Below are 14,183 nucleotides of genomic sequence, written 5' to 3' on the forward strand. Positions count from 1 at the left end.
AAGCAACCTATTCCTACTAAAAAAATTTATGTGAAGAATCACACTTTTTTTCAAGACTAAAAAACTCTTTTTGAGGGAAAAAAGCCAAAATCTTGTGATCTCACTAAATTTGAAGAGTCAAAAATCAAGCAAAACTTTATGAAGCGGATAAACAGGTCAAACAACGAATCTCAGTTTCCGAACTCATTATCTCGTGGGGAACCCGGTGAGTCAACTCGTGGCGACCGAGTCACATCTCCTCTGCATAACGCCTGAATCGAATTTGATACCGACTGTGGTGAAAAAGGTTGAATCATCCACTTTACAGCAGAGACATTATGCTCACTTTTGACGACGTTCTGTAGCTACCATCGCCATCAAATATCGGGTAAGAATTTGCTAAAATGCCGTAGAATTTTGATTCTGGAAAAAACACGAAAGAGCTAAACGAATTCTATTTTACTAGCATGCCATTTCGTTGCTTGAAATCTCAATTTTCCATGCGGAGATCTGACATTTCGCTCGGTAACGATCTCCGGTCTATTTGTATGTTATCGACTTTTTTTTGAAAAAAATTTAATGTTTGTTTCATGTGAATTGATAATAAATGATTGATGACGCCATAGTTGTTAGGTTGCTTGTTTGAAGCTGAGATCATCTCGGCCACGTTTTAGCTTATTCCTTTCGTCGGATTCACACTATCTATAGCGTGTTTATGATTATTACCGGCTCGTATTTTTGGAAGTCAGCTTCAAAAGTGTTCTTCCCCAACATTTTGGGAAATTCATTGTTTGATTTTTGAACATGGATTTAAGTTCAGGTACGTAAACATAATAGTTCAGAAATTGTGTTGAAAAACTCTATTACTATAGAGAGGAGAGTTAAGCATCGTCTCTTAAATCAAAAATTGTTTTGGATTTTTATGACTAAATTTTAGCAATATTCTATCACTTTGTTTTGTGGATTTTTGTGACTGTTAAAATGGTATTGTTCCATAATTGCTGCTGTATTGGTTTCTTGAATAGCTAGGTGACAACTGATAAACATTGATGCTCCATTTTGTTGTTTTTTGTGACCATGGTTTGGCTCAAGTTTTGATTAGTTTATTGCATAGTTAGGTTGGGTGAGACAATTGATAAAATGTGATGCAGGGATACCGGGCGATGGTAGGTGTCTGTTCCGGTCTGTAGTTCACGGTGCTTGTCTAAGGGCCGGAAAGCCCTCTCCGAATGAAAGTCACGAGAAGGAACTTGCAGACGAGCTTCGTGCAGCTGTAGAAATCTCTTCCTTTTGATGTTTTGTCTGTCACTGAGGGATTCATGTGCTTGTTTTGCATTTTGCTTAGAAAAATGGGATCCCTTTTGTTTTTATTGCAGGTTGCCGACGAATTTATCAAGAGACGAGCTGATTCTGAATGGTATGGCTGTTCATTATAATAAGTTTGGATTCATTCATCAATCGGTAAATGGAGCTTTTCGGGTCTCTTTCAGGTTCGTTGAAGGTGATTTCGACTCTTATGTTGCGAAGATGCGACAGCCACACGTGTGGGGAGGGGAACCGGAGCTGCTAATGGCGTCGTATGTGCTACAGTAGGTTTTCTTCTGCTATCTTCTGTTTTGTTTCTTAGAATCCTATCTTTTGCACTCTTGAAAGACCCTCTTTATCCAAGGAGAATTTGCTTGTCGATTTGTCATAACGCTGTTGTTTCTTCGTCTGAGTTATCGATGAAAAATATGTTTTCAGGCTGCCAATAACTGTTCATATGTGGGATAAGAAAAAGAATCCCCTCAAGGTAATAGCTGAATACGGTCAAGAATACGGGAAGGAGAATCCGATTCGTGTATTGTACCATGGCTATGGGCACTATGATGCGTTGCAGAGCCCTTCCGATGGTCTGCAGACGAAGCTGTAAGTCTCCGTTGCTCTCTCGTGCCAACATGTGTGGCATTCGCCATGACCCTAAGAGATGAAAATGGTTTTTCTTTTCGACTTTGCAGGAGCAAGAGATGGTGACATATGTAACAACTGATTAGCATCACATTCAAGAAGGGCAGAAACATGTATAGGAAAAAGGGAAGATATAACTTCCCTTTGTTACTGTAATGATATTATCTGCCTCATTATTTAGAAAAAAGTTTATGCACTTATAACTCTATTCCAACTCTGACAAATGAAGGTAGCATGATTTGACATTTCATCATCCATAAGATTATGTGTGATAGTTTGAGAGATGAATTAAGACAATTTAAAACTGTCTTAGTCCTCAAAATTTATACAGATAGGTGTACAAACATATACATATAATAAAGTTATGAGACCCTATTCATCTTTCCATATCTCCCTCAATAGCTGATACCTGACAACACTTCTGCCTCCCTTCTCCGTTGCCATCGAGGCGAGCTTTGCCAGAGCAGAGCTCTGGAAGCTATCTGGGACGATAGACGTGAAAGAGGAGTCGAGCTCGTCTAATTCATCATCACTGTTGTAGGATTTCTTGAGTGATGATAGTCTGCTGCTCTGGATCACTTGGCTACCAACTTCTCCCACACATGTTAGTAAAGCTGCTGAAGGAGGTGTATATTTTGTAGGATTTGCAGTGCAAGGAAAGCTTGTGAGTATGTCTTCTGAAGCATCTGATTCCTCCTAAAAAACAAGAAATACCAGCTATAAATAACATAAACAATTGTTGTTACAATGATGAATAAACCATGGATCACCCACCAACCTCAGTTTCGAGGGCATCGATGATGCTATGTGGAATGGGATCTGGACAGAATTCATCTGGTACGAAGCTATTCAGCACCCGTTTAATTATTGTAGGACCAAATAATGGGCAGACCTTCAGATGAAAAGGAATGGGTATGAACGAAAAATGCTTAGTGCTAATGTAGAAATATTGTTGTTTTGAGTAAATGATCATAAGTTGATGTTGGCTTACTTCTTTTCTGGTAGAAGGGTCAGCAAGCATTCCGAAAGGTAACATCATGAGATCACTCAATGAGTGGAGAAGACGAAACGCCTTGAATGATTTCCCATCCCCACAAACACCCCCATGCTCAGGCGAGTCATCTTCTAGGCCAAAGAGATCAGTAAGCCATCTTGACCAGTTCCCAATCTGCAAAAGTTCACAAAATAAACAGTTAGCTAGCAGCATTTCCATGACATTAGTTCTTGGTAAGATCTGTCCAAATATGGCGTTAAGAAAACAAGTTTAGCAAAATAGGCTACATAATGAACCATGTTACTTACAGAGTTTTTCAGTTCCACACCAGCACCAAAGCTTGACTGCCCATGTGGTATTGGTAGCACTTTAGATTCACTGATCGGATCTGAGATGGGATCGGTAGGCATTTCTTCAGCAGATTCACGTAGAATAGCATTGAACATTGCCATATCCAGCCTATCAATCAATTGCTCCATTACCTGAACAACACAACCAAAAAATCCAAAACTACTTAATGATCCCCGATTCCTCACAACTAACTGGGGTCCAGTGATGAGGTTTTGGGCCAAAATCTAAGAAACTGAAATATATTAAATCTAAATCAAAAGTTTTGTATCTTCACTAAATGATGAGATGCTTGAATATTTGAACATGCTTAGCTTAACATACCAGTCGAACCAGCACAGACAAGCAGCCGCACTCATGTCCTCCTGCTCGCAGTGGACAAAGCCTTTCACGGGCTTCTTTGAATGCTTTCTCCCATAACTCGATAGAGAAATTCTGCTGTTCATGGTTACCCAAACTGTTTCTTCTTCCACATGTCTTCTTCGTCCCTGAGCGTGGGCTGATATCACTAACTTTTGCAACTGTGGGTTGCATATGCGGTGTAAAAGTCTGCAGTTCAGAGATGACCACAAATTATCTCAAAATTGTGCAGATCAGAGAAGTTATACATAATTAACAAAGCAAGGAGAAAAGAGAGCCAAAAAATCAACCTGCCACCATAAAGATTCTACTATTCGAGAGAAAAGCCAAGACTCAACTTTTTCTAATGCAATAATAAATGTTGAGACATCTTCCTTATCATCAGATTCATTAATTGAAGTAGATTGCTCTCCCTCCAACTGGGAGGAATCCTCCGATGTTAATCCAGACCAAGAGCCATTACTTTTGCTTTCTGATCTATTGCAATTCGATAACTCTGCAGCAGTTTGGCTGACAATGGCCCTCAACATTATCGAGTTTGATAACCAGAACGTCAACCTGTAAAGAAAATCTTCCACTTGGTGAGATGGTAGGCATGACTAAGAAGAAAAATAATGAAATTGTACTCAAACAGTCTCCATACTGTTATATACACAACACAAGCATAACTACCTTGGAACATCATGGCCACATGATTTAGAAACCAAAACTAATCCAGAGACCGCCGCTCTTGCTGCACTTGCCCTTTTAGCTAGAGAGCCTCCTTTGCAAGCATCTATATAAAATCTGGATAGACGCCGAGCTGGGGTGTGGACCTTATTTACTGAACTTGCATGTTCGGCAACTATGGAATACAATCCAACCTCAGTAGCTGCTGCTTCCCTTAATTCCTCCCGAAGCATTTGAATTGTTGTTTTCCATTCATCTCTGCAATCTGGGGGTTCTGTCGTTGGCTCTATTGCTACACCATGTTCATGTTTCTTTTTAGAGGCATACGGTAATTCAACTCTTGTTTTTGATTCATCTATGAAGACTGGTAGTTCCGTCTTTGGCTCTATTACTACACCAAGTCCACCGTTCTTTTGAGAGGCATGTGCCATGTCTGGGTTAAGCTCATTTTCCCCGGCATAAATGTCATCGGTTTCTTCAACGAAACTATGTTTACGGACAGATCTTACATTCTGAGCTTTCATACTGCTTGGTAGTGGAACTTCTGGAGCTTTCTCACTCATCCCTGTTGCCTGTCCTCCGACAGCATAGTCTGACACATGCTGAATTAATATATTCTCCGGAGAATATGCCATCGCCTCAATGATATGGTTATCGGGTTTCTTTTTATCCTCAGTGCTAACAAGTGGATCGTGTGTTTGATCATTATCCTCAAGTAACTCAGTTGCTTGAGTAGCATGGAAGCCTAGAGAGTTGGCAGAGTCGGATTTGACTGGCTTTTTTCCAATTCTTTTATGTTCATACTTAGGAATCACTTCATGAGAACTAGGGGAAGCACTTTCCTGCAAAAAAGATGCAACTACAGAGTTGGCTTTTGCATTTGCATCTTGACGACTTACAGATGAGGGAAAAGTTCTAAGGAGGGTGGTCTCAGAGCTCTTCTTGACAGATGTCATGCTTCGCTCACGAAACTTCGAGGGGAAATCATTATCATTTTCTTGCTTCCGAGTCTCTGATGATGTATCAGTGGGTGGTAGTCTCCCATTTCTCTTCTTCTCTGAGTCATATGCAGCATGTCCATATCCATTCTGCATTTAGCTAAAAATTATTGTACAAAGGAAAGCTTGATACAAATAGGTGTATAAGTTAAAATGGCTTTTTATCATGCTATGGATATAACAGATGGTACATTCATATCCTTTATCTATTTTCTTTCTTTATATACATAATCAGAAAAGTAAAGAACTTTGTTAGAATGGACTTCTAATGAAGCGAGATATGCAAGATAACCAAAGGAAGAATGGCAAATTAACAAAAGTCAAAGTGAAATATCCATCAATGAGTATGCTTCTTACCTTCTCACTCTGAGATGGTGAAGATGTTCCAACCTCAAAGGCAGATGACCCCGCTGTCCTTGATGATCGGGAAGAAGCATCATCATCGTCATCATCCGCAATCGAAGCAATTTCCAGGTCATCATTATCATTATCCAAAGATGTTTGCTTCGATAGGCCAACGCTAGGAGATGAGTTAGAGCTCTCCTTCTCAACCGGCTCCAAACCAATCACCAGAGCTGGTTGCACCGAGCCATTGGAGCTCCTCTTCAAGTTCAACGGAACATTAATGCTTAACAAACTCTCTATCACTCCATAATCTGCAAGGTTTAGCACAGCCGTCCCAAGAAGCTGCCCTTTAGCCCTATCCTTACGCGGCACAAACAAGCTAAACTCCAAATTGTTCTTCTGAAACTTATCTTGAGACTTCTTATCAGCAAAAAGAATCAATGGAAGCTTGAAAGACTCTGTGAAGACGACTTTCGAATTCTGAGCAGCAGAAAGAAACGACCCCGAATACTGACTACCATTTTCCCATTGAAGCAATACCTTTTGAACAGATCTTAGGGATTCTGATGGAGGCCAAGGCCTTATCTCTTGTACATGGACAATGTACTCTACCTTAACTGAAGCCCCTCTCCGGTGCTTCGATCTAAGCCCGAGAACCATAGCTTGAGAGAGCTATCAACAGACTGCCTCTTGATCAAGCAAATCCCAACAACTGCATCAAAATTTGATACATTCCATCAACAACAACACCACTATGAACAGATACACACACTATTTTGCAGATAAATGCAATCTAAAACAGACGCAGCAAATCATTGATCACACTTCAATCTATATACCTAAATCTAATCAGAAACAAGCAGAGATTAGTATCAGCATGCTATGAGATTATGATTATTAAAATCACCAAAATGAGCTAAGGGATTACCGATTATTGATTAATTCGCATCACATAAAGCAAAATTCACTCATCACAAAGCATAAAAAGCTGGTGGAAACCAACACCAAATCATTCCATCCACGAAAAGTAAAAACCGAGGCGAATTAAAGTGATGTACCTAGATTCGAGTGCAATGATGGAGTAGTAAATGGTAAACAGAGCTCCGCTTTCTCCAATCCTTTTATCAGTATTTCATCTCATTGTCTGGCAGCGGCATTTCTTTTGATCTCAGAGAAAGTAAGAGCGAGAAAATGACTAATCAAGAGAGAGAGTCCACTGATTTGAGATTCCTTTCACTGTAAATGGTGTTTACAATTACAGAGTAATCAATGAATAGTTATTGTTAGATTTGGATTTGACTGATATTCGTTTATTGTAAACTAAGTTATTAAAACTAAAAATTAAGATCCTATTTGTTTGGTTTTTCTTTTTTAATTTTTATTTGGTGTTGATCCGGTTTATATAGTTAAAAACTTAAAAAGTTTCTAGTCTGCCTAAAATACTACAAATGGAGCTTAAACCAAATTTAAATTTAGTTTAATAGTAAATGAAAACGAACACAAGTCATTCAATTTAATCAGTTCTCTTTGCTGATAAAAAAACATTATGAAGATAAATTAATTATTTCCTATGACGATATTAATACTAATGAAAGCAGGTAATGATCGCCGCAATTGTCGGCTAAAAGTTCATAAATGCTGACGATAATACACGTCAGATATTTTGAACTTGTTAATAGTTGTAATTAACAAATTCTTGACTTTCACAAATTATTATTCCATGTTTTTCTAGAAAAGTATTTTACATTAAAATTATAAATTTCACGTTGAAGAGTATTATACATTTGCAATTGAGATGCCGAATAAATAGTACATTTGAAAATTATTGATTAGTTAACGCGGTTAAGATTGGAATAGATCCATCCTTGCACGAGTCAATGCCAATTTATTATTCACACCCTAAGAGCATCTCCGGTGGGTGGATGTCCCACTAGGACATCCCAAAAACACCTCCTGCCACGTCACTAGGACTTCCCATCCCACTGCCACGTCACTAGGACATCCTCTGCACAATCCGCCCTTCCCATCGCCCTCCCACTAGGACTTCCCGCAATAAAAAAAATCACAATAATGTAATTACGTAAAAACGGAATTATAATTTTGACACGGAATACGGGAGAGCAAAATACGGGCAAAAATACATAGTCATAAAACATAAAAAAACATAGTTAGAAAAAAAATAAAATACATAGTCATTCAAAAAAAGAAAAATACATAGTCCAATATCCCCGGCTCACTCCGCGCTGTCCTCGTCGCCCGTGCCGCCCCTGTGGCCCGTGCCAGCCCCGTGGCCCGTGCCGGCCCCGTCGTCCCCGCCGCTAATCTCGGCGCCATCATCTCCAATGGGTGGCATCCCCAAATCGCGCTGACATCCATCGATGACATCCTTCAACATCCTCTTGTACACCGGATCGGTCGTGCTATGCCACCTATGCATGGTCCGGACCAAGCTAGTCGTTAACTGCGCGCGGGCGAGTCGGTCGATATCTTCTGGGGGAGCAGGGGCCTCCGATTGGACCTCGAACGACCCGCTGCTGCTTCCCCTAGCCCTCCGCTGCGCAGCCTTTAGCCCAACCGGACGACGACGGCGGCGAGAGTCTGATTGAGGTAGCGGGGACACTTCGTCGGCTTCTGGGAGCTCGTGCAAACCAGCACTGCTGCTGTATTCACCAGAAGCGTTGATCTTCGTCCGCTTCACCCAGCCTGATTCGACTCCCCCACAAAACTTTGGGGAATCCTTCACCACGAGAAAGGCCTCCCACTGATCGAATTGTTTGAACTTCAAGGCTCTGTCGGGGTACTGAGAAAAGGCACGGTTCCGGACATCCTCCTCGGACATACCGCTGCTTGCCTGGCGGAGATTGTTTTGGTAGAAGCCCGCAAATCGACTAAACTTAGGCCTCAACCGCTCCCACTGTTTCCGGCACTGTTCGGGAACGCGACGCTTCGCCCCAACCGGTTTGTGTGTGTGGTAGGCTTCAACGATGCGATACCACAGTCTGTCAATATGTTGGTTGGCACCGACATAGGGATCCTCGACTACTGAAACCCAAGCTTTCGCAAGCGCGACATTTTCCCACGGGCTCCATACCGTCCTCTTTCCCGTCTCATCCTCATCCTCCTCCTCCGCCACCGTTCGCGAGGAAGAGCCCGGGGCTTTCCCCTTGCCCTTGCCACGTCCCTTCCCCCTGCCTGGAGTCTCCCTGACTGGAGATAGCCCCAACTCCTCTAAAGATAAAGTTTTCAAGCTGGTGAACTGAGTCTCCGGAACATAAGTGGAGGGGGTATCAGTAGACAGCATATCGATAACTGGCCGATAGACATCGTCCGCTTGTGGGCACCTGCCACCCCCTCCCCCCGACATCATCCCCGCCATCATCCCCGACATCATCCCACCCATCCCCATCATATTTGGGGTCATGCCCCCCATCGCTATCCCCGGCCCCGGCATCATCATATTTGGGGTCATGCACCCATCCCCATCCCCGCCATCATCCCCGGCATCATCATATTTGGGGTCATGCCCCCATCCCCGCAGCCCTGGGCATCATACCACCCATCCCACTCATCCAATTGTACATATAAGGGGACATCATCCCACCCATTCCACCCATCCCCGACATTGTCGGAACTATTGTCGCATTTCCGCTAATGTTTCCCTCCAGGTCGATGGGAAACGCCGGAGTCTGCGACTCGCTCGTGGCAGGGGAGTTCCTATCGTTCTCCATTAAGTAGAAATGAAATTTGTAGTAAAAGAAGAGAGAAACTTGTTAACACAAGTGGTGCGAATGAAATGAAGTTCAACGAGCCGTATATATAGAGTTTAAAAAAAAAATTTATTACCGGACGTCCTACCCACTCCACAATGGCGGACGTCCGCCCGCCCGTCGCCCGCACGTCCGAGGACACCCGACGTCCTCACGGGACGTCCGTATCCGACCTTCGACGCCACAATGGCGGACGTCCCGGTCACCCGTCGCGGACGTCCGCCATTGGAGATGCTCTAAGGAAAGCTCAACTACCATTTTCTTGGTTTTTGGGTTAACCGGATAAGTATGCGTTATGGAGTACTAGTACTATATTCCAAAGGAAAAGAGAATTAATGTACAAATAATCTATATATTTAAATAAATAATCGCTGAGCTGAAACATGATAGATTTCAATTTGGATCATGATGGGAAACACTATGATATCTTGCTAGAATAATTAGGAATAGTACCTTTTTTTGGATAGTGCATGGGTTGTTTTTTCAAAGTAATAGTAATAAAATATCAATACATACATCATAAATTGATTAATTCTGCCGCATACTCAAAGCTAATAATCCACATCCACAAAACAACCCATCATGAGACGGATCGAACGATTTCGAATATGAAGATCATAAGCGTTAAAAAAGTTGGCACATTTTCTACAAAAAATTCAAAATAATAATCTGACATAGTCATCAACAGGTATCACATAAACATTATGTCCGTGAGATTCGAGCAATCAATTGTTTATGGTATAATAAAGATACGAAGATCATTGCCAGAATATCACACGGGTAAACTGTTTGAAAGGTTCAAGCAATAAAATTCCAGATAGAATGAAACTTCCAACTCACATGCAAATCCCAGAATGAAGAACTTGGAACTTAATAAAGTATAATTTTAATGCAAATCAAAGCTGTACATGTGGCTGGGAGGATGGATCAAATTCTGAAATCTGTCCTCTTCTAAGAGCTTATTCGATGTAATCTAACAGCAAATGCGATCCCTGCAAAACATGAAAATATGTTACACAGAAGCTTTGAGTTCGTTTTAGGATAGCAAGAAATCAATGAGAGGCCAAGAATAAAAATGCAGAAAACTGTTATTCAAGTTCAGGCTTATTTCTTCCTAGGTTTCAAATCAAGAGAGTAGAGTTTCAAAGAAAGGTAGATCCCAATCAAGGGCAATGCACCATAACTTGTTTGAAAAATCATGAAGATCACAAGCATCAGCCTTCAGATTCAAAATAGATCTAATGAACGTTACTTGACACATCATGGTAAATACAATTGCAGCATGACGGAAACTGTCCTAATGTTCTCATAAGTTAAGAATTCTTCTGTCTGGCCTAAAATCACATCAAATTAAGCACATTAACTGACTCAAACTAAGGTAGTAGGATCAGGTTTTAGGGGTTCAGGCCTCAGGGACAGTGAGAATCTCACCTAAACATCAAGGATGTGGGAAATCACGATTTTGTTTTCAAGAAAAAACGTTGAGGCGGCTACATTCTGCCTACACAGATTTTAACAACGCCCGCACATATCATACTATATAAATAGGCATAGGACTTTTTGTCCTGGCACCAACCTTCATGGTGATCAAGCAGCAGCAGCCTGCTGTAGCTCTCTGTCTGCCCTCTCCCTGATCCTCCTTTCCATTTCTGGCCTAAAGTGCCTAATAAGTCCCTGAACTGGCCAAGCAGCAGCATCTCCCAACGCACAAATGGTGTGCCCTTCAATCTGCTTGGTCACTTCCTGGAGCATGTCAATCTCCTCCAGCTTAGCATTTCCTACCTTCATTCTCTCCATAATCATCCAGAGCCATCCAGTACCTTCTCTGCAGGGTGTACACTGGCCGCAACTCTCATGCTTGTAGAAGTAAGAGAGTCTAGCAATAGCATCAACAACATCAGTGGACTTGTCCATCACAAGGACAGCAGCAGTTCCCAACCCTGACTGGACGGCTTTAAGTGCATCGAAATCCATGAGAACATCCTCACATAAGTGCTTGGGAATCAGTGGAACAGATGAACCGCCTGGAATAACAGCAAGTAAATTGTCCCATCCACCACGAACACCACCACAGTGTCTCTCTATAAGCTCTTTCAATGGAATACTCATCTCCTCTTCAACAGTACAAGGTTTATTTACATGCCCTGAAATGCAGAAAAGTTTTGTTCCAGAATTGTTTTTCCTGCCAAAACTAGCAAACCATTCCGGGCCCCGCCTCAAAATGGTGGGTGAAACAGCCACTGTTTCCACGTTCGTAACAGTTGTGGGGCAACCATATAGCCCAGCATTGGCTGGAAAAGGAGGCTTCAGCCTGGGCTTTCCTTGCTTACCCTCAAGGCTCTCTAAAAGAGCAGTCTCTTCACCACATATGTAAGCTCCAGCACCAAAGTGGATATGGACATCAAAATCATAACCTGATCCACATGCATTCTTTCCCAACAATCCAGCTGCATAAGCTTCTTTCCTGGCCTTCTCGAGATTCAGTCTTTCATTCACATACTCACCGCGAATATAAATATATGCAGCTCTAGCCCTCATCCCAACTCCCGCTATTAGACAACCTTCTAGCAGTTTATGAGGATCATGTCGCATAATTTCTCTATCTTTACACGTTCCAGGCTCACTTTCATCAGCATTAACAACAAGATAGGAAGGGCGTCCATCAGATGCCTTTGGCATAAAGGACCATTTAAGCCCAGAGGGAAAACCAGCTCCTCCACGGCCTCTTAGTCCGGATTTCTTCATTTCACCGACAATCCAATCAGCTCCTTTAGTAACTAAGTCTTTAGTCCTGTACCAGTCTCCACGTTTCATCGCACCTTTCAGGAAAGGATCATGCAAACCATATACGTTAGTGAAGATGCGATCCTCATCTTTCAGGCCGCCAAAGTGGGTTTTCTCTGGAGGTGGTGGAGGGGGCGGCGGCTGTGGGGTGGCAGAAGTTGTAGCAGCCTGTGTGCTAAGTAATCTACGCAAGAGGCCAAAATTCTCACTGGAGCGCTGGACAAAAGCAGTCTTTTGTAGAGAAAGGATGCCCTTCATAGGAGCCTGTTGAAGCATTAAAATAGTAACGGCAAATAAAAGGTTAGTTTTCAGGTCGTAATGTTTAAGTATATGGAAATTCCTCCTACAAACAACACATGCTACTTTAAAAACATTTACAATACACAAGCGAAACCAGATACACTATGAGAAAAGTGAACCAAACAGTATCATACACACGAGAATACAGGCAGTCAATGACTACAAGGATATCTGCTATCATCTATACTTAATTCAAGATCTGGATAATCAAATTCTTGTTGTCTCAACAAACAAGATATGTAAGGGGATAGAAGGCTTAAGGCAAAGGCTATTCTCTGATCGTAAATGTAATTCACGTCCGCAAGGACATCTTGTTAACCAAGTTTTTTTTATATTTTTAAACTCAAAGTTGATTAGACTAAGAGCTCTGTAATCAGACTCCATGGTCTCGGATGCAAGCACAATGAGTAAAGGCCCTTTATTATAGAGAAGGGCAGAGTACTAACTAAGCTCATACAGATTTTGAAATCACATGAAAACATCTACTTCATGTACAAGTAGAGACACTCAATCTGTTCCCAACACCAAGAGGAACCCCTCACAAGTCACACCCTCTATCAATCAACTGAATGAAACTCCACAGCACCCTAGAAATTAAGGAGCAAGCTACAAACTGCAATGTACCTCATATCTAAGACATGAATTCCAATACTTACAAAAACTTCATTTTTTCCTAAATAGACTATAACTCGATTCTAATTTAAATGGAATCAACGCGCACCCAAACTAGACCGTGCGAAAATAGGTTCGATCTATTTGCAGTGATAGATAAATCTTATCATCACAAATTCACTCGTCATCTATTTCCAATTAAAAAAAGGTTACAGCTTCGTTTCTGAGCTCCTCGACGAATAAATTGATATTTTTCATTTTGAAACAATCCAATGAGCTAGATCCAAATTTCACATATAACTAGAGAGCAATTCCAAAATAATTGAAATAATTAATGCAAAAATAAGAAAAAAAATGAAGTAACAGTTCGAGTCGGAAACAACGCATACCATTGCGGCATCAAAATTTACGAGCTGAGCTGCTGCAATTGAACAGAGACTGCGATGCGGGGAGATGAAAAGAGTGGGGGAGGAGGAGAGAGAAACACAAAATCGAATGCGAGCTGAGCAGTCCTTATGTGGTCAAGTCTACGATAGTTCCGATGAGGCTGACCATACGACGGTCTAGATGGGATTTTCTTACTCTATTTGACTAATGCGACGATCCAACGGTTCAAAAGCAGCAACACTGCGATTGTCGAAATGGACACGTGGTAATATCTATGTCAACAAAATGCTTAAAAACTAATTTTGGGCAAAATTCATTTTGGGCCTTAATAAATTGGACTGAGCTTAATTTTTGTCAATGGGCTTCTGCTTGAAGTGGGAGGAATTTCATTATGGACTATGCGTTATAAATTTTAGGCATGATCCTAAATTATGACATGTATGATGTATCCGACAGTACATTTTATTGTTGTCCGTCCATTAATAAGTGTCTCAATTTATCATTTTTTTCATCTATTACTTCTATGACTTTTGGTAAGGGATATCATATTTCACAAACTTTATATCACTTCCATTATATTATAAAATTAATATATAAAATTTGAATATATCTTTTATTATTATTATTTATTTATTTTTATTATATTTCTAAAAACATATATCAAGTCAAACTAAATTTATTATTCATACACAA

The 14,183-nt window shown here is 41.1% G+C and overlaps 3 protein-coding genes across 7 annotated transcripts; 1 reads left to right on the forward strand and 2 right to left on the reverse strand.

Moving 5' to 3' along the window:
• The first annotated feature begins 56 nt into the window (after window positions 1–56).
• Window positions 57–2,313, forward strand: LOC121771583 (OVARIAN TUMOR DOMAIN-containing deubiquitinating enzyme 4-like). 4 transcript variants are annotated; one of them, XM_042168404.1, is made up of 6 exons: window positions 369–504; window positions 1,131–1,252; window positions 1,356–1,396; window positions 1,470–1,568; window positions 1,723–1,887; window positions 1,977–2,313. In XM_042168404.1, exons 1-6 carry the CDS (start codon window positions 447–449, stop codon window positions 1,990–1,992), a joined length of 501 nt encoding a protein of 166 aa, XP_042024338.1. In that variant the 5' UTR covers window positions 369–446; the 3' UTR covers window positions 1,993–2,313. The 4 variants fall into 4 exon arrangements, with proteins under 4 accessions (XP_042024341.1, XP_042024338.1, XP_042024337.1 ...); XM_042168403.1 differs by having other exon boundaries at window positions 375–525; XM_042168406.1 differs by lacking the exon at window positions 369–504 and adding an exon at window positions 535–799.
• Window positions 2,202–6,873, reverse strand: LOC121771582. Of its 2 annotated transcripts, none has more exons than XM_042168401.1 (9): window positions 6,699–6,873; window positions 5,653–6,352; window positions 4,301–5,385; window positions 3,919–4,186; window positions 3,593–3,817; window positions 3,229–3,402; window positions 2,918–3,094; window positions 2,705–2,818; window positions 2,202–2,622 (listed from the first exon to the last, which is right to left on the reverse strand). In XM_042168401.1, the coding sequence occupies exons 2-9, from the start codon at window positions 6,298–6,300 to the stop codon at window positions 2,299–2,301; spliced, it is 3,015 nt and encodes a 1,004-aa protein (XP_042024335.1). In that variant the 5' UTR covers window positions 6,301–6,352; window positions 6,699–6,873; the 3' UTR covers window positions 2,202–2,298. The 2 variants fall into 2 exon arrangements, with proteins under 2 accessions (XP_042024335.1, XP_042024336.1); XM_042168402.1 differs by having other exon boundaries at window positions 6,569–6,709.
• A 3,175-nt stretch (window positions 6,874–10,048) lies between these two features.
• On the reverse strand, window positions 10,049–13,647 carry LOC121770083 (NADH dehydrogenase [ubiquinone] flavoprotein 1, mitochondrial-like). The gene is made up of 3 exons (XM_042166886.1): window positions 13,493–13,647; window positions 10,984–12,455; window positions 10,049–10,399 (listed from the first exon to the last, which is right to left on the reverse strand). The coding sequence occupies exons 1-2, from the start codon at window positions 13,493–13,495 to the stop codon at window positions 10,995–10,997; spliced, it is 1,464 nt and encodes a 487-aa protein (XP_042022820.1). The 5' UTR covers window positions 13,496–13,647; the 3' UTR covers window positions 10,049–10,399; window positions 10,984–10,994.
• Between the last annotated feature and the right edge of the window lie 536 nt (window positions 13,648–14,183).

This window comes from Salvia splendens, chromosome 16 (genome assembly GCF_004379255.2).
Source record: "Salvia splendens isolate huo1 chromosome 16, SspV2, whole genome shotgun sequence".
Lineage (NCBI taxonomy): Eukaryota > Viridiplantae > Streptophyta > Magnoliopsida > Lamiales > Lamiaceae > Salvia > Salvia splendens.